The 18,591-nt window shown below is 38.5% G+C and overlaps 1 protein-coding gene across 1 annotated transcript in view; it reads left to right on the top strand.

Annotated features, from left to right (window-relative positions):
• Nucleotides 1-18,591, top strand: part of MEIKIN (meiotic kinetochore factor) — a 151,542-nt gene that overhangs the window by 115,985 nt on the left and 16,966 nt on the right. The window contains exon 12 of the mRNA XM_018051667.1: nt 10,892-11,012. Coding sequence (XP_017907156.1) covers nt 10,892-11,012 — 121 coding nt within the window. The remainder of the gene's footprint in view (nt 1-10,891; nt 11,013-18,591) is intronic.

Raw genomic sequence — 18,591 nt, 5'->3', positions numbered from 1 at the left:
TCTGGAAGGGTTATACCTCCATGTTTATTCTTTTATCTCAAGATTATTTTGGCAACTTGAGATCTTTTGTGGTTCCATATGATTTTTACAATCACTTGTTCTAGCTATGTGAAAAATATTGTTAATTTTGATAGGAATTGCATTAAATCTATAGATTGCTTTGGGTAATATGGCCATTTAAAAAATATTAATTCTTTCAAACCAAGAGCATGGGAAATCTTCCCATTTCTTTGTATAATCCTCAGTTTCTTTCAACAGTGTTTTATAGTTTTTAGAGTATAGATCTTTTACCTCCTTGGTTAATTTCATTCCTATGTATTTTATTCTCTTTGATGCAGTTTTAAACAGGATTTTTTTCTTTCCATTATTTCATTATTTTTGTATAGAAATAAAAATCTGTTCTATAAAAAACAGGTTTCTGTGTTTTAATCTCACATAATGCAACTTTCAAAGAAGGCAATGGCAACCCACTCCAGTACTCTTGCCTGGAAAATCCCATGGACAGAGGAGCCTGGTAGGCTGCAGTCCATGGGGTCACTAAGAGTCGGACACGACTGAGCGAATGAAATTGGTGTGAGTGGGCATCTTTGTCTTGTTTCTCACTTTAGAGGAAAGACTTTCAGCTTTTTACCATTGAATATGATATTGAGTGGGCTTGTTATAAATGACTTTAAGTAAGTTGAGAGTTTTTGATGAGAGTTTTTATCATGAATGGATGTTGATTTTTGCCAAATGTTTTTTCTGCATCTGTTTAGATGATGACATGATTTTTATCCTTATTTTGGTTACTGTGCTGTATCACACTGATTAATTCATGAATGATAAACTGTTTTTGTGATCCTAGGCTAAAATCCAAATCCTAGACTAAATTGATCATGGTATATGATTCTTTTTATATATTGTTGGATTTGGTTTGCTAAAATTTTGTTGAGGATTTTTGCTTTTTTATTCATCAAGGATACTAGTCTGTAATTTTCTTTTTTTTTGAAGTGTTTATCTAGTTTTGGTGTCAGGGCAACGGGGGCCTTATAATAGAATGAACTTGGGAGTATTCATTCCTCTTCAATTGTTTTGAATAGTTTGAGAAGGATAACTATTAGTTCTTTGTATGTTTGGTAAAGTTCCCTTGTGCAGCTGTCTTGTCCTAGATTTTTGTTTGATGGAAGCTTTTTAAATAAAAGGTATGTCACTCCTAATGATTTGTTTTTTTAAGTTATTTGTTTCGTTTTGGTTCAGCCTTGGCAAGTTGTGTGCTTCTATAAATTTGTTAATTTCTTCCAGGTTGTTCAATTTGTGGGCATACTAACTGTTCATTCAGTTCAGTTCAGTTCAGTTCAGTTGCTCAGTTGTGTCCGACTCTTTGCAACCCTGTGGGTACTGCTGGAGTCCAGCTCTAGCAGCCAGGGAATCAGCCTGAAGGGATGAGCGGTGTCAGCAAGTGACGATGCAGCCTCTCATTCAGCTTTCTTTTTTTTTTTTTATTTCAAGCTTTAGGTTCTCTTTTATACTTCGACAAAAGCATTAGGTCAGAGGTTTGACATTTTCAATTTCCCCTCACCCACATTTATTGTCTCCATAAATCATTGTTGCCCTTCAAGCAGAGTTTCTGCTTCAGTGGTTCTCTCAGAATTGTGTTTACTTTAACTTGTGATTACATTGTAACTCGTGCTTATATCTGGGCTGCATACCACAAACCTCAGTTTATTTCTTATCTTTCTAAATCCTGTTTGCCCCTAGTGTCCTGATCTCACTATCTCTTAAGAAGGCTTCTAGCTATTAATATATCTAAAATTCCTAATCTCTATAAGCTATAGTAGAATATGCTAACATTACAACATTCCTTAAATCTTTAGCTTCTAACTATTTTTAATTATTCCTAAGCCCTAAATTCAGCAGACTCCTTTGCTATATACATTTCCTTCACAAATAAGTTTCAGATAACAATCCTTCCCATGACCTCAAGCTGCAGCCTACGTGCTCATCCTGGAACACTTTTGTAAAGATCCTTGAACAAATGACAATGATTAACTTAATGAATTATTCTCTGAGCACAACTGCAGAAGGCTTTGTGCCTTCTCATGCTTCTCTCAAGAGCAATAAGCACCTTAATATTCTTTTCAGTCAACTTAGCCAAGGAAAGGAAAACACAAGTCAGAATCACAAGACCTAGCTCCTTCATCCTGGGTTCGTGCCTGCGGGACAAAGAGAGGGAGTTGGGGCCATTCCTCCATTTTGTCAGTAATGCCTAATGCGGCTCCCAACACGGTACAGCATGCCAGGCCTCCCTGTCTATCATCAACTCCTGGAGCTTACTCAAACTCATGTCCATTGAGTCAGTGATGCCATCAAACCACCTCATCCTCTGTTGTCCCCTTCTCCTCCTGCCTTCAATCTTTCCCAGCATCACAGTTTTTTCAAATGAGTCAGTTCTTTGCATCAGGTGGCCAAAGTATTGGAGTTTCAGCTTCAGCATCAGTCCTTCCAATGAATGTTCAGGATTGATTTCTTTTAGAATGGACTGGTTTGATCTCCTTGCAGTCCAAGGGACTCTCAAGAGTCTTCTCCAACACCTCAGTTCAAAAGCATCAATTCTTTGGCACCCAGCTTTCTTATAGTCTAACTCTCACATCCATACATGACTACTGGAAAAACCATAGCTTTGATTAGATGGACCTTTACTGGCAGAATAAGGTCTCTGCTTTTTAATATGCGGTCTAGGTTGGTCATAACTTTTCTTCCAAGGAGCAAGCGTCTTTTAATTTCAAGGGTGCAATCACCATCTGCAGTGATTTTGGAGCCCCCCAAAATACAGTCTGTTTCTATTTCCATTGCTTCTCCTGTTCATAGTATTATGTTTTTTTTTCTTTTTATGTCTCTGTGTTATCAGTTATTATTTCTACTCTTTCATTATTTATTTTGAGGCAGAGGCCTCTTTTCTTCTTGATGAACTCAGCTAAAAAGTTTATCAATTTCATCTTTTTTTAAAAACAGCTCTTGGTTTTATTGATCTTTTTTATCTCTGTTTTTACTTATTTCATCTCGTCTTTATTATTTACTTCCTTCAGCTGTTTTTGGGCTTTGCCTTTTCTTCTTTTTTAAATGTTTTTTTCTTTTACATTTCAAAATCTTTAAATAAAGAGTGAAATTTTTTAATATTTATTTATTTATTTATGTCTGCATTGCCGTACATGGGTTTATTCTACTTGCAGTGAGTAGGGGCTGGTCTCTAGTTGTGGTTTTGTAGACTTCTCACTGCAAGGGCTTCTCTTGTTGTGGAGCACCAGCTCTAGGATAAGTGGGCTTCAGTAATTGTGGCTCATGGGCTCTAGGTGGGCTCAGTAGTTGTGACACACATGCTTAGCTGTCCTGCAGTATGTGGAATCTTCCCTGACCAGGGATTAAACTGTATCCCCTGCATTGGCAGGAGGATTCTTTACTATTGGATCACCAAGGAAGTCCTTTAATTCTTTTAAGTGAAAGATTACATTGTTTATTTAAGATTTTTCTTATTTCTTGAGGAAGGCCTTTATTGCTATAAATTTCCCTCATATAGATGTTTTTTGTTGCATCTAATTGGTTTTGGGAAATTGTTTCCATTTAATTTGTCTTGAGATTTTTTTTGGTCTTCTCTTTGATTTCATAATTGACTCACTGGTTTAGTAACATGTTGTTTAGTCTCCACGCATTGGTTCTTTCTCCATTTTTCTTTCTATAGTTGATTTCTATTTATATTCCATTGTGATTGGGAAAAAAATGCATGATCTAATTTCTGTCCCTTTAAATTTTTTGAGGCTTCTTTTGTGGCCCAGTACGTGATTTATCCTGGAGCACTTGCTATATGCACTTAAAAAGAATGTGTATTCTGCTGTTTGGGGATTTAATATCCTATAAATGTCTATTAAGTACACCTGGTCCATTAGGCCATTTAAGACCACTGTTTCTTTATTGATTTTCTGTAAGGATGATCTGTCCATTGATGTCAATGGGATGTTAAAAGTCCTCTTCTATTAATATTACTGTATTATTGCCAATTTTCCCCTTTATGCCTGTTAGTTATGTCTGCTTATATATTTAGGTGCTCCTGTATGGGTTTGTATATGTTAATGATATAATATCATCTTCTTGTATTGTTTCCTTTATCATTATACATGATAATTAATCCTTTTTTAGTATAGGATTTGTTTTAAAATCTTTCATCTGATATGAGTATTACTACCCCTACATTCTTGCTGTTTGCATGAAATATTTTTTCTATCCTCTCACTTTCAGTCTGTGTGTGTCTTTAACACTGAAGTGAGCCTCAGGTAGGCAGCATATTGAAGAGACTTTATTATTCCAATCATCCACCCTGTGTCTTTTGGTTGGCACATTTATTTCACTGACATATGAAGTAATTATTATAGGTATGTACTTATTACCATTTTATTACATTTTTACAGTTGTTTCCGTAGTTGCTTTCTGTTCATTTTTTTCTTCTTTTTGTTTCTACCATTATATTTTGATGATTTTCTTTAGTGGTGTTTTTAGTACATTTCTTTTTGGTTTCTCTGTCCATTGTAGGTTTCTGATCTGTGGTTATCCCTGGAGAAGGAAATGGAACCCACTCCAGTATTCTTGCCTGGACAATCCCATGGACAGAAGAACCTGGAGGGCTACAGTCCATGGGGTTGCAGAGAGTCACACATGCCTGAGCAACTAGCACTTTACCGTAGAAATAATATTGACCTATAATTATATCGATTTGTTTTAAATTTGTATTCATTTAAGTTCAAACACATTCTGAAAGATCTAAATTTTTTTTACTCTTCTCCCCAACATTGTGTTTTTGATATCATATTTTGCATCTTCATGTTTATCTTTTTGCTGATAATTGTAGTTGCTTTTACCATTATATTTTGTCTTTTAATCTGCACACTGGCTTAATTAAATAATCTTCACTGCTTACTATGTATCTGTCTTTCTCACTGGAATTTTCTCTTTCCTCTAGATTCTTACTTCTTTTTCATTTAGAGACCTTTCAACATTTCTTTTAGGGTAGGTTTAATATTGATAAATTCTTACTGCTTTTCCTTGTCTGAGAAGATCTTTTTCTCTCTTTCTATTGTAAATGATAATCTTGCTGAGTAAAGTATCCTTGGTTGCAGGTTTTTTTTTCCTTTTAAGACTTTGAAAATATAATGCTGCTCTCCTCTGACCTGCAAAGTTTCTGCAAAGAAATCAGGGGATAGCTGAATCGAAATTCACTTGTGTATGACTCTTTTGTTTTTCTCTTGCTACATTTGAAATTCTCTCTTTAACTTTTGCCATTTTAGGTATGACATGTCCTGGCAAGGGTCTGTTTGAGTTCATCTGGGTGAACTGCCCATCTGGGCAAACCCAGTGACTCTGCTGTCGTCAGAAATCTAGACTGCTTCTGGGGTACTGCTTGAGTAAGCGCCAGCAGCCGCCGCCACTGTCCCACCTGGGCTCTACCCTAGAACTGGGTCACCTTTGCATCCCAAGGTGGAGTCTTTTCCCCTGTGCTGGCTGTCACAGATCCAGTACCACTCTGTGACATGGAGTGAGCTGGACCAGGGTGCTCACTTGACTCAACTGGAGAGTACTGTGAGGCAGTTGTTGGAAACCCAGCACTTGCTGGGGCAGACCTTTGTCTTCCCTGCCTGGCATCAAGCCAGTTCCCACACACTCCTCATGAGTGAAGTCCAGGTTTCTCCAACCTTCCTATCTCTTCCAGTGGTTCTCCAACCAGCCAAAGGGACCAAATGACTAGGTTCTCCCAAGAAGACTCTGGTACTGTTCCATATCAGAAGGATGGAAAATGAATACTGGGCAGGAAAATTGTAGATGTCCACCTCAGAGTATAAATTTTACATTAGAATAGGCTTCTATATAAACTTTATTTAAAATATGAGGTGCTCTTCATACATATGTATCTCTGCTTCTGAATTCTAAGAGATAAGATATGTTTGAAAGAAATGGCATTTCTTTAATCTAGAGATGGTCTGCTTGATGGGATATTGTCAAAATTAACTGACAATTACTATTAAATTACCAGTGGCATTTTCCACAGCACTTTTGGTACTTGCTTTTTTGTTGTTATAGTGAAATTATAGGAAGATGTGAAGTATATTTTGTCACTATTTCTGCTTAAAACTATTCTGAGCTGAATCTTAAAGAATGACTCTGACATTGACCTTGACCCTGATCATTTAACCCACTATTTTGTTGTTCTTATTTGATGAGAATCTTGTAGATCTAATTGATGATCTCATCCTCCTAAGATCTGTATCTGTTTCTACTACAACAGGCGTGGCCCAGGTTGTGTATCAATTTAGGACCTCTCTGCCCCCCTTTAGTGATTCTGGTTTTGTGTCAGAATCTCATGTTCAGTATTCCCTTCTTTCTGTTAGCCCCTTACTGAGCCAGTCACTATGTCCAGGGGCATAGAATACATCGATTGTTTAGACTGGGTCTTGTGACCATGTTGATGCTTCGAAGTATTATCAGTGGTGCCGGGAAAACTGGAAAACTACATGTAAAAGAATTAAATTTGAATATTCTCTAACACCATGCACAAAATAAACTAAAAATGATTTAAAGAACAAAATGTAAGATCAGATACTATAGAATTCCTAGAGTAAAACACAGGCAGAATACTCTTGACATAAGTTGTATTTATGTCTTTTTGGATCCTCTCCTAGAGTAATGGAGATAAGAACAACAACAACAACAACAACAAAAAATGGGATCTAATTAAACTTAAAAGCTTTTTGCACAGCTAAGGAAACTATAAACAAAACGAAGAGATAACCCAAAAAATGAGAGAAGGTATTTGCAAATAATGCAAGTGACAAGGGATTAATCTCCAAAATATAAAAACAGCTCACACAGCTCAATATCAAAAAACAAAACAACCCAATCAAAAAATGGGCAGAAAACCTAAACAGACTTTTCTCAAAAGAAGATATATGGGTGACTAAAAAGCACATGAAAAGAGGTTCCATATCACTAATTAGAGAAATGCAAATCAAAACTACAATGAAACCCTCCTACATTGTTGCTGCTGCTGCTGCTAAGTCGCTTTGGTCGTGTCCGACTCTGTGCGACCCCATAGACAGCAGCCCACCAGGCTCCCCTGTCCCTGAGATTCTCCAGGCAAGAACACTGGCGTGGGTTGCCATTTCCTTCTCCGATGCATGAAAGTGAAGAGTGAAAGTGAAGTCGCTCAGTCGTGTCCAACTCTTACCGACCCCATGGACTGCAACCTACCAGGCTCCTCCATCCATGGGATTTTCCAGGTAAGAGTACTGGAGTGGGATGCCATTGCCTTCTCCCCCCACATTGTTGATGAAAATCTAAATTGATATAGCCACTATGGGGAACAGTATGGAGTTTCCTTTAAAAACTAAAAATAGAGCTCCCATATGATCCTACAGAAAGTGAAGAATAAAGAAGAATAAAGATAAAGAAGAACCTCTTGATGGAAGTGAAAGAGGAGAGTGAAAAAGTTGGCTTAAAGCTCAATATTCAGAAAACTAAGATCAAGGCATCTGGTACCATCACTTCGTGGCAAATAGATTGGGAGACAATAGAAACAGTAACAGACTTTATTTTGGGGGGCTCCGAAATCACTGCAGATGGTGACTGCAGCCTTGAAATTAAAAGACACTTGCTTCTTGGAAGAGAAGTTATGACCAACCTAGATGGCATATTAAAAAGCAGAGACATTACTTTGCCAACAAAGGTCCATCTAGTCAAAGCGATGGTTTTTCCCGGAGTCATGTACAGATGTGAGAGTTGAACTATAAAGAAAGCTGAGCACTAAAGAATTTATGCTTTTGAACTGTGGTGTTGGAGAAGACTCTTGAGAATCCCTTGGACTGCAAGGAGATAAAACCAGTCCATCCTAAAAGAAATCAGTCCTGAATATTCATTGGAAGGACTGATGCTGAAGCTAAAACTCTAATACTTAGGCCACCTGATGTGAAGAACTGACTCATTTGAAAAGACCCTGATGTGGGGAAGGATTGAAGGCAGGAGGAGAAGGGGATGAAAGAGGATGAGATGGTTGGATAGCATCACCGACTCAATGGACATGAGTTTGAGTAAGCTCAGGGAGTTGGTGATGGACAGGGAAACCTAGCATGCTGAAGTCCCTGGGGTTCCAAAGAGTCAGACATGACTGAGCAAGTGAACTGAACGAATGATCCTACAATTCCACCCCTGGGCATATGCCTAGAGCAAGCTATAATTTGAAAAGATACATGCATCCCAGTGTTCATTGCAGCACTATTTACAGTAGCTAGACATTAAGTAACTTAAATGTCCAACTTATGGTTGCCCAGGGGAAGATGAATGAATAAAGAAGATGCGGTATATTTATACAATGGAATATAACTTGGCCATTAAAAAGAACGAAATAGGCAGAAGACCTAAATAGACATTTCTCCAAAGAAGACACACAGATGGCCGACAGGCACATGAAAAGATGTTCAACATCACTAATTATTAGAGAAATGCAAATGCAAAGACTACAGTGAGGTATCACCTCACACCAGCCAGAATTGATATCAAAAAGTCCACAAACAATAAATCTTGGAGAGGGTGTGGAGAGAGGGAACCCTCCCTCACTGTTGTGAATGCATGTTCAGTTGCTTCCGTTGTATCCCACTTTATGTGACCCTATGGACTGTAGCCCTCTAGGCTTCTCTATCCATAGGATTCTCCAGGCAAGTATACTGGAGTGGGTTGTCATGCCCTCCTCCAGGGATCTAACCCATGTCTCGTGTGTCTCTTGCATTGGTAGACAGGTTCTTTACCACTAGTACCAGCTGGGAAGCCACCCCTCAATGTTCTTGGGAATGTAAATTGGTACAGCCACTGTGGAGAACAGTATGGTGATTCCTTAAAAACTAAAAATAGAGCTACCATATGACCCTGAAGTTCTACTCCTGGGCGTATATCTGGAGAAAAACATGATCTGAAAGGATACATGCACCCCAGTGTTCACTGTAGCACTGTTTACAATAGCCAATACATGGAATCAACCTAAATAGCCATCAACAGAGGAATGGATAAAGATGTGATACATATATACGATGGAATATTACTCAGCCATTAAAAAGAATGAAATAATGCCATTTGCAGCTACATGGATGGACCTAGAGATTGTCACACTGAGTGAAGTAAGTCAGACAAAGAAGGAGAAATCTCATATGATATCCCTTATGCTGCTGCTGCTGTCACGTCAGTCATGTCCAACGACTCTGTGTGACCCTGTAGATGGCACTCCACCAGGATCCTCCGTCCCTGGGATTCTCCAGGCAAGAACGCTGGAGTGGGTTGCCATTTCCTTCTCCAATGCATGAAAGTGAAAAGTGAAAGTGAAGTCGCTCAGTTGTGTCTGACTCTTCGTGACCCCATGGACTGTAGCCTACCAGGCTTCTCCATCCATGGGATTTCCCAGGCAAGAGTACTGGAGTGAGTTGCCATTGCCCTCTCTGGACATCCCTTATATGTTGAATCTAAAAATAAATGATACACATAAACTTATTTAAAAAACAGACTCACAGACTCAGAGAAGGAATTTATGGTTGCCAGGGGAAGGATGGGGTGAGGGATAGTTAGGGAGTTTGGGATGAACATGTACACACTGCTACATTTAAAATGGATAACCAATAAGGACCTACTGTATAGCACATGGAACTCTGCTCAATGTTATGTGGCAGCCTGGATGGGAGGGGAGTTTGGGGGAGAATGGATACATATATGTGTAAGGCTGAGTCCCTTTACTGTTCACCTGAAACTATCACAATATTGTTAATCGGCTATATGCCTATAGAAAATAAAAAACATTTTAAAAAGAATGAAATAATGCCATTTGCAGTAACATTAATGGACCTAGAGATTATCATACAAAGTGAAGTAAGCCAGACAGAGAAAGACAAACATCATATGATATAACTTACATGTGGAATCTAAAAAAGTGATACAGATGAACTTATTTACAAAACAGAAAGAGACTCACAGATGTAGAAAAGACAAATTTATGGTTACCAGTGGTTAAAGGGGGTGAGAGGAGGGACAAATTAGGAAGTTGGGTTAAACATATATACAGTACTAAATATATAAAATAGACAACCAATAAGGACCCACTGTAAAGCACTAGGAAGTATATTCAATATTTTGTAAAAACCTATAAGGGAAAAGAATCTGAAAAGGATTCTATACTATATATATATTCCTTTTCAGATTCTTTTCTGTACTATGTACTTTTCTGTGCTGAATCACTGTACTGTATACCTAAAACTAACATGTTATTGTAAATAACTATACTTCAACTTTTTAAAAAGTTATAAAAGTAACCACTAGAAAGACTAAACATTAGTGCTTTGGGGGAAGAGATGTAAAGTGGTATATAAGGCTTATTTAATTTAATCCATCAATTATAGAATAAATAAATATCTTCATAAAATTTCCAAAAAATTAACTGAGTTAGGAAATCAAGGAATCTATTGTTTGACTCATACTTAAATTCATGTTTTAATTCAGTAAATCCTATAAACTTTCTCTTCAACTTTGGAGTGCTTGAATCTCAACTCTACCATTACTTTTCTCTATGTTTTTTAAATAAGTTATCCAGCCTCTCTGAACTTAAGTTTCCTTGTTTTACAAATGGGAATAATATAATCTCCTTTGCTGGTTCTTGTGAATATTAAATAAGCAAATGTTTTAAAACCAATTATATAGTGTCTGGAGTGAAGTAAGCACTTCCTAAATGCTTTATATTGTGAATGTCTATGAAATATATCAATATTGAGACTATTTGCCTTTGAAATAAAACAATCTATAGGTTTATTACCTGAAAAAATTATGTAATATGTTTTTTCAGGTTCCTTCAAATGCATCAGAAATATGTTATATTATTAAAGCATCACCAGGAACTAGACAAGTGGAAAGTAAAGGAATTATTGTAAAGAAGAAATATTCTCTTCCTAAAGATATACCTCAAGGTACTATAATATGAATGTAGAACCTACTTTTTGAAAGATACAAAAGATTTTTTCATTGTAAATTCCTTATGTACCCGGGAATTAGTTATAAATTGTGTTCTGAGAGTTCTTCCATGAAGTGGAAATGGTAAAATTATTAAAAAGCTTGGTCAGTTTTCAGAACCTGAGTAAAATAGGTTTTTGAAAGTCTATTACTGTCATCTCTTAAAAAATTAGGTTATGCCATTGATTTAAAGTGTATTTATCTAGTATCCTTGCTCTTATACTGGTACCAAGTAATGGAGAGGAATTCAATCTCTCAAGGCTTGTACGCTCCAAATTTAGATTTTTCTGTACTTCTCTCACTGCATATCAGACAGAATCTCTAATTACTCAATGAAGCTTGGGAACCTTTGAAAGGTAAGCAAGCAGTAAAGAAACTGAAACTTAATAGGTTATGTATAACTTGATCCTTGCCCCCGTTTCCTCCACAGAACATGCCCAGAGCACTCCTGAAGTCCACAGAGATCTTTTTCATTAAGTTCCTTGACTACTTGCTTTAGTGATGCTCATTTGACACTTAATAATACACTACTGGGCTTCCCTGGTGACTCAGATGGTGAAGAATCTGCCTGCAGTGCAGGAGACCTGGGTTCAATTCCTGGGTTGGGAAGATCCCCCGGTGAAGGGAATGGCTACCCATGCCAGTATTCTTCCCTGGAGAATTCCATAGATTGAGGAGCCTGGCAGTCTGCCTGACATAATTCATAATGCTAACTTTTTATATTCTTTGGGTTATGAAGTTTCAAATGACAGATATCACATAATAGACTTCTTTCTACCTCAATCTCTGATAACTTTGCAAAGTGGTAGGGAATAGTAGATGCTGTATCAATCAGGGTTCTACCAAAGAAACAGGACAAGTGGTATATATAGAGAGACACATATATGTATAGGTATATAAAGAGATTTATTTTACAGAATTGACTTATGCAATTGGAAGGTCTGATTGCAACCTGTAGGGCAGGCTAACAACTCTTGGGCAGGAGCCAATGATACAGTAAGTCTTCTTTCTTCAGAGAAACTTCAGTTTTGTTCTTAAGGCCTTTCAGTTGATTGTATGAGGCCTACCCACATTATCAAGGATAATCTCCTTTACTTAAAGTTATTTATCACATATGTTAACCATAATACCTTTGTAGAAGCACCAAGATTAGTATTTAATTTAATTAGGTAATGTTACCTAGCCAAGTTGATGCATACAACTTACCATCACAGTCCACTCCATGTCAACTATGCATTCATACACATCTCCTTAAGCCATATTTAATGTCTAAATAAAGACAATAACAAAGTAATACTTCTGCCTAACATACTAAAGCTACTCTAAATAAAACTGAAAATGTGATCACTCCTTCCCCAGAAGAGGATAAAGTCCTTGGGTGATGTTTGTTTTTCCTCCTTGATATCCTGTAACTTAGGTACTATGACATAAAGTTAAGTGCTATTAATAAAACTTATGTTACATGATATAGGCATGAAAGAGGGAAGAAAACAAAGATATTTGCTTAACTAGTGGTGTGGTCATAACAGGTACTTATAACTACCTTCTTCCACTACTTATTTCATACTACCTCTACCATCTGCAACCACCTCAGCTGGGTGTGGTTCTTTTACTGGTCAGGTGACACAACCCTCATTTCTGAAGGGCCTGTGCCATCAGTAGTCCCACTTAGATTGTGTTATTATAGTCCTTAATGATGGAGCATGGTAGTACTAAGAGATGCTCTTAGTACTGCCAGGCTCCTCTGTCCATGGGATTCTCCAGGCAAGAATACTGGAGTGGGTTGCTATTTCCTTCTCCAGGGGAACTTCTAAACCCAGGAATTGAACCCAGGTCTCTCCCACATTGCAGACAGATGCTTTACTGACTGAGCTACACCAGGAAGCCCAGAGATGTTCTAAATGATCTCCTATATTCCAGACATCCTCTTCCTTACCTCCATCATGGCACAGTAGTCCGATTTCCCCTTGGTAGTCAGGATCAATCACCCCAGCCAGCACAAAGAAGTTTCTTCTTTGCCTGTTGACTCAGAGGTGTGAGAAGCCCAAAGTGGCTAGGTGGCTGTCTTAATTTCCAGTTCAATAGAATCATTGTTGTGACTCCTGGTAACAGCATTTCTCCCTTTTGAACTAAGACATCTAGACCTGTACAGCATAAAGTTATGGCCACAGGAGGCAAAAATTCTCCTCGTGGGTCACAAGGTTGAATGGTCTCACTTCCATTTCTACCACTTGATTCCTGGGCCTGTGAATCATGGTTATGGGGAAACAGTACCACCATATATTGGATGCTGAATCAGAGCATACACAGCCTTAGGCAGAACCTTGCCCCAGATCTGCAGGTTGATGCCATAATGAATCTTCTAAAGGCCTTTCCACCATTTTGTCAAGCCAGCTGCTTCAGAGTGGTGGGGAACATGATAAGACCAGTAAATTCCAAGAGCTTGGGCCTATTGCCAAACTATTTTTTCTGTGAAGTGAGTTCCGTGATCAGAAACCATGTTTTGGGATAACATGATGGTTTATAAGGCCTTCTGTAAATCCTTGGTTGGTGAGTATTGGCAGAAGCATTATTTACAGGGAAGGCAAACCCATATCCAGAATCATTGTCTATTCCAGTAAGAATAAAATGTTTCCCCATTCATGATGGAAGTGGACCAATGTACTCAACCCACCACATAGCTCGCTGACCATTCCAGGGAAAGTAAAAGTCGCTTAGTTGTGTCTGCTCTTTGTGACCCCATGGACTATACAGTCCATGGAATTCTCCAGGCCAGAATACTGGAGTGGGTAGCCTTTCCTTTCTCTAGGGTATCTTCACTAGGTGTTGGTCTTTGCTGCTGACAGATTGGGTACTCAGCAGTGGCTGCAGCCAGGCTGACTTTGGTGAGTGGCAGTCTGTTTTGCTGAGACCATGCATAATCTCTATCCCTGTCACCATGGCCACTTTGTTCATTGCCTTATTGGGTGATAACAGGGGTACTTGGGGACAGAATCTAACTGGTGTCCACATAACAGGTAATCTTATCCACTTGATTATGAAAATTGTCCTCTGCTTAGGTAACATTTGGTGAGTGTTTGTGTGGGATACTGATATTATCATGTTTTTTGGCCCATTCAGAGAGTTCTAGCCTCATACCTCTTCTCATATTTTCTTGTCATCAATTTTCAAATCATGTATCTTCCAAGGACCTGACTACCTAGCCAAATTATTGGTCACAGCCAATGAAAGTGAAAGTGTTAGTTACTCAGTCGTGTCCAATTCTTTGCGACCCCGTGGAGTGTAGCCCCGCCAGGCTCCTCTGTTCATGGGACTCTCCAGGCAAGAATACTGGAATGGGTAGCCATTACCTTTTCCAGGGGATCTTCTTGACCTAGGGATAAAAACCCAGGTCTCCTGCATTGCAGGCAGCTTCTTTACCATCTGAGCCACCTCGTATATAATCACACATTTGGCCATTTCTTCCAATAAAGTGAATAACCGGATTTAGTCCTTGAAGTTCTGCCCACTTGAAGGATATTCCTTCACCAATTTCCTTCAGGGATGTCCCAGAAAGAAACGATAGGTGCTAAAGCTGTCCACTTTCAGGTGGTGTCTGCATATCATGGAGAACCATCTGTAGATGAAGCCTGAGCTTTCTTTTCCTCAGTTACCTGTCCAGAACTCCCTATGATACCATTAAAGCAAGCAGGGAAAGAGAAGATAAAGTATCAGGAATAATGGACATGGTGTGTGGCTCACTTCCTCATATAACTTACTTTTGCCTTCAGGGCCTGCTTGAGCCCAATCTCATAAACATGTTTCTATTTGCTAACAGTGTGCTGCTCTTCACACCCAACTTCATGGCTTGGTGCATCAGACAACACACAATTCATGGTGGGCAGCTCAGCTCTGATTGTAACTTGGTGGTCCATGGTTAAGTGTTTGATCTCTACTAAGACTTAGTAGCAGAGCATAAGCTATTTCTCAAAAAGAGAGTGATTATCCACAGAGGATGGTAGCACTCTGTTGAAAAATCCTCAGGGCCTATACTGTGATTATTCATCTGCAAGCCCCAAACAGCTTCTCTTTTTGCCACTGCCACTTCAAACACCATTTGATCTTCTGGACCATTATGGCACAAGCAGTACAGTAGCCTGGACCTTTTGCAGACTCTTCTCTTTGTTCTGAGACCCCCTCAAAACCAGCAACTTTTTAGGTCACTCAGTAAGTGGGCTGGAGTTGTACACACAAATGAGGGATATGTTGACTCCAAAATCTAAAATGGCCATCTACGTATTCTGTCTGGTTTTTGGTTGTTGGAGGGTCCAGATGCAACAATTTATCCTTTACCTTGTAAGGCAGATCTCTCATACCACTGGACCCCTAGAAGTTTCACTGAAATGGAAAGAAACCCAGCAATTCCATTTCCCTGGGCCCTCAGTTCAGTTCAGTTCAGTCGCTCAGTCGTGTCCGACTCTTTGTGCCCTAGAGACCCAGAATTTCTATTCTGAGGAATATATCCACTGTAGTGTGTACATATATTCCTCATAAGAAATATACTATAATGTTCATAGCAGCACTATTAGTAACACCTTCAAACCAGAAACTATTTGAATATGCCCATCAACAGTAGAATGGATAAATAAACTGTGATATAGTCACTGATTAAAGAGCTATATAATACTGAGAATCAACAGTATACAGTTACTTGCAAGAGTATTGATGAGTCCCACATAAGAAGCCAAACACAATAGAGTACATTTAATATCACTTATATTTAGTACAAAACTAGGCAAAAATAAACTATGATGGAAATCACTATGGTAGATGTCCTTGTCAGGGAGCTGTATTAATTGGAAAGAGTTATAAGAGGGAATTCTAGGGTCCCGGTAGTGTTCTGTTTCATTATCCCAATGGTAGTTATATGGATGTGTTAAGTTTCTGAAGGCCCAAGAAGCTGTATAGTACTTTTCTGTGTGTATATAAATTGATAAAAAATTGATAAATTGATATCAGTAAATTGATAAAACATTAAAATAATCTCTTAACTTGATCTTTTTGGCCTGTCATAATAATTCATCAGGCAATGTCATAATTCAGGGTTTAATTATGCAACAAACCAAAACTAAATTGTGTCTAGGAGGTTCTTTCTAGTGTTAAGACAAAATTTTTTAGTTTAATTCAGAGAGTCCCACTGATGCATATTGAACCAGTTGTGCCACCTCCTGGCTTCTTTCTAGGCTCTCATCTCATACAGCAGCCTCCATATTTAAGTAATTCCCTTTCAACCTCTGGGCACTTGTCTCTGTCTTTCCTTTTGTAAAAATAGCAAGGCCCCAAGCTAACTGTGAGCATGTTATTTTAAACATGCAGCAGCCTATTTTTAGTCCTGGCATTTAACAGTTTAGCTAGTTTGGCAGTAATCTAATCAGGGACAGAGCGAAGCTCACTTTTGATGGTCTAGGACCCCTGCTCAGTATGCTGCCTGTTCATTTATAACTGGTATTATGCTGATTACAGAAAAAAATTGGTGAAAGTAAGCCATGAGTCCAAAACAGATATGGTTGAAGAGGTGGTGTGGGTAAGTAGAGATCTGAGAATGGTTACAGACAGACAGATAGAAGAGGCCTTATAAAACATCCAGTCCAAGGCTTCTCATTGTGTGGTCCTCTGACTACCTGTACCAGAATCACTGTAGACCTGATAAATTATAATCTCTAGAGATATGGCACAAGTATCTACAATTTGATGAGCTTTCTATGTGATCCCAATAAGCACTAAAATTTGAGAACCACACGATAATCTAGTTTGTTTTACTCATTTTGCATACAACAAAAATGACCTGGCTATATTGATTAGTAACTTGTCCAAGGTCACACAGGTAGTTACTGGCAGAATCAGAACTAGAACTTAACTTTCCTGGTTCTTGCTAAGTTTGACTGTTGTTGTTTAGTAGCTAAGTTATGTCCAATTCTTTGTGACCCATGGACTGCAGTATACCAGGCTTCCCTGTCTTTCATTATCTCCCAGAGTTTGCTCAAACTCATGTCCATTGAGTCAGTGATTCCATCCAACCATCTCATCCTCTGTCACCCCCTTCTCCACCTGCCCTCAGTCTTTCCTAGCATCAGTCTTTTCCAATTTTGCATCATGGGCCAGAGTATTGGAGCTTCAGCTTCTGCATCAGTCCTTCCAATGAGTATTCAGAGTTGATTTCCTTTAGGATTGACTGGTTTGATCTTCTTGCTGTGCAAGGGACTCTCAAGAGTTCTCCAGCACCACAATTTGAAAGCATTAATTTTTCAGTGCTCAGCCTTCTTTATGGCCCAACTCTCACATCCATTCGTGACTACTGGGAAAACCATAGCTTTGACTATATGGACCTTTGTTGGGAAAGTGATGTCTGTGCTTTTTAATTTGCTGTATAGTTTGTCATAGCTTTTCTTCCAAGGAGCAAGCATCTTTTAATTTCATGGCTGCAGTCACCATTTGCAGTGATTTGGGGGCCCAAGAAAATAAAATCTGTCACTGTTTTCACTTTTCCCCCAGCTATTTGCCATGAATGTTGAGTTTGAAGCCAGACTTTTCACTCTCCTCTTTCACCCTCATCAAGAGGCTCTTTAGTTCCTCTTCACTGTCTGCCTTTAGCGTGGTATCATCTGCATATCTGAGATTATTGATATTTGACTGGGTAGCTGTCATATAGGGAATGTAAGAGTAGATAGGGCTCTGAGTTTCTCAGCTCATCCAGACAGAGCAGTCTTGCTTTTCTTTGCTTTACACATTGGATTTCTATACTCTATTTAAACAGAGACTTAACTTTTTTTTAAACCAATAAGAAGAACCGGCCAATCATTGCTTTATACTGTCACAGTTACAGCAGTGGAGGTCTAAGTTATTGTTGCTTTAATTCAGCCAGCAAGCATGCATTAGGCATTGGATTATTAGCTAGGGATATGAATACAGCTTTTGTCCTCTAGAGCTTACAAACTCGTCATGAGGTAGACTTCACAGTCTTCTCTCTAAAGTGATAAGTTAGAAGTGGAGCAAAGCATCCTAGGAGCCCAGGAGAGGATGGTTTTACCTTTGAAGTGTCAGGGAAGACTTCCAAGGTAACAGTACCTTTTGGAAAATCAAACAAAACCTGTAGCTATCCTTAGATTTTGAGATTTTTATTTTCTTCAGAAGATTTTTATTTTCTTCATTTTTTTTAACATAAATGATATGTTAAAAATTTATATCTTAAGCTAGTATAGTAACAGCTTTTACCTGGATATATATCTTAAGTGAGAGTTTGAATTTTTAGATAATATTAGCAGGCAGAAGTATCACACAGAAATACGATTAAGTATGGAACCACATTGGAAATTTATAAATTATGCAGACTCCTGTGTCATTGCTTCAGAAGCCTGATTCAAGACTTCTGGGAACTGAGAACCGGTGTAACCTAAAATGTTCATTGATATAATTACCAGGATTTAGTGACTGTTTAGGTACTGGTTCAGGGTAGTGAGAGAGAAGGGCAGTTAGAGGGATGACTCCTAGGTCTCTAGT

This window comes from Capra hircus, chromosome 7, assembly GCF_001704415.2.
Source record: "Capra hircus breed San Clemente chromosome 7, ASM170441v1, whole genome shotgun sequence".
In the NCBI taxonomy this organism is placed as follows: domain Eukaryota; kingdom Metazoa; phylum Chordata; class Mammalia; order Artiodactyla; family Bovidae; genus Capra; species Capra hircus.
Note: the sequence above shows the minus strand (reverse complement) of the source record. Positions and strands in the feature narration are given on the sequence as shown.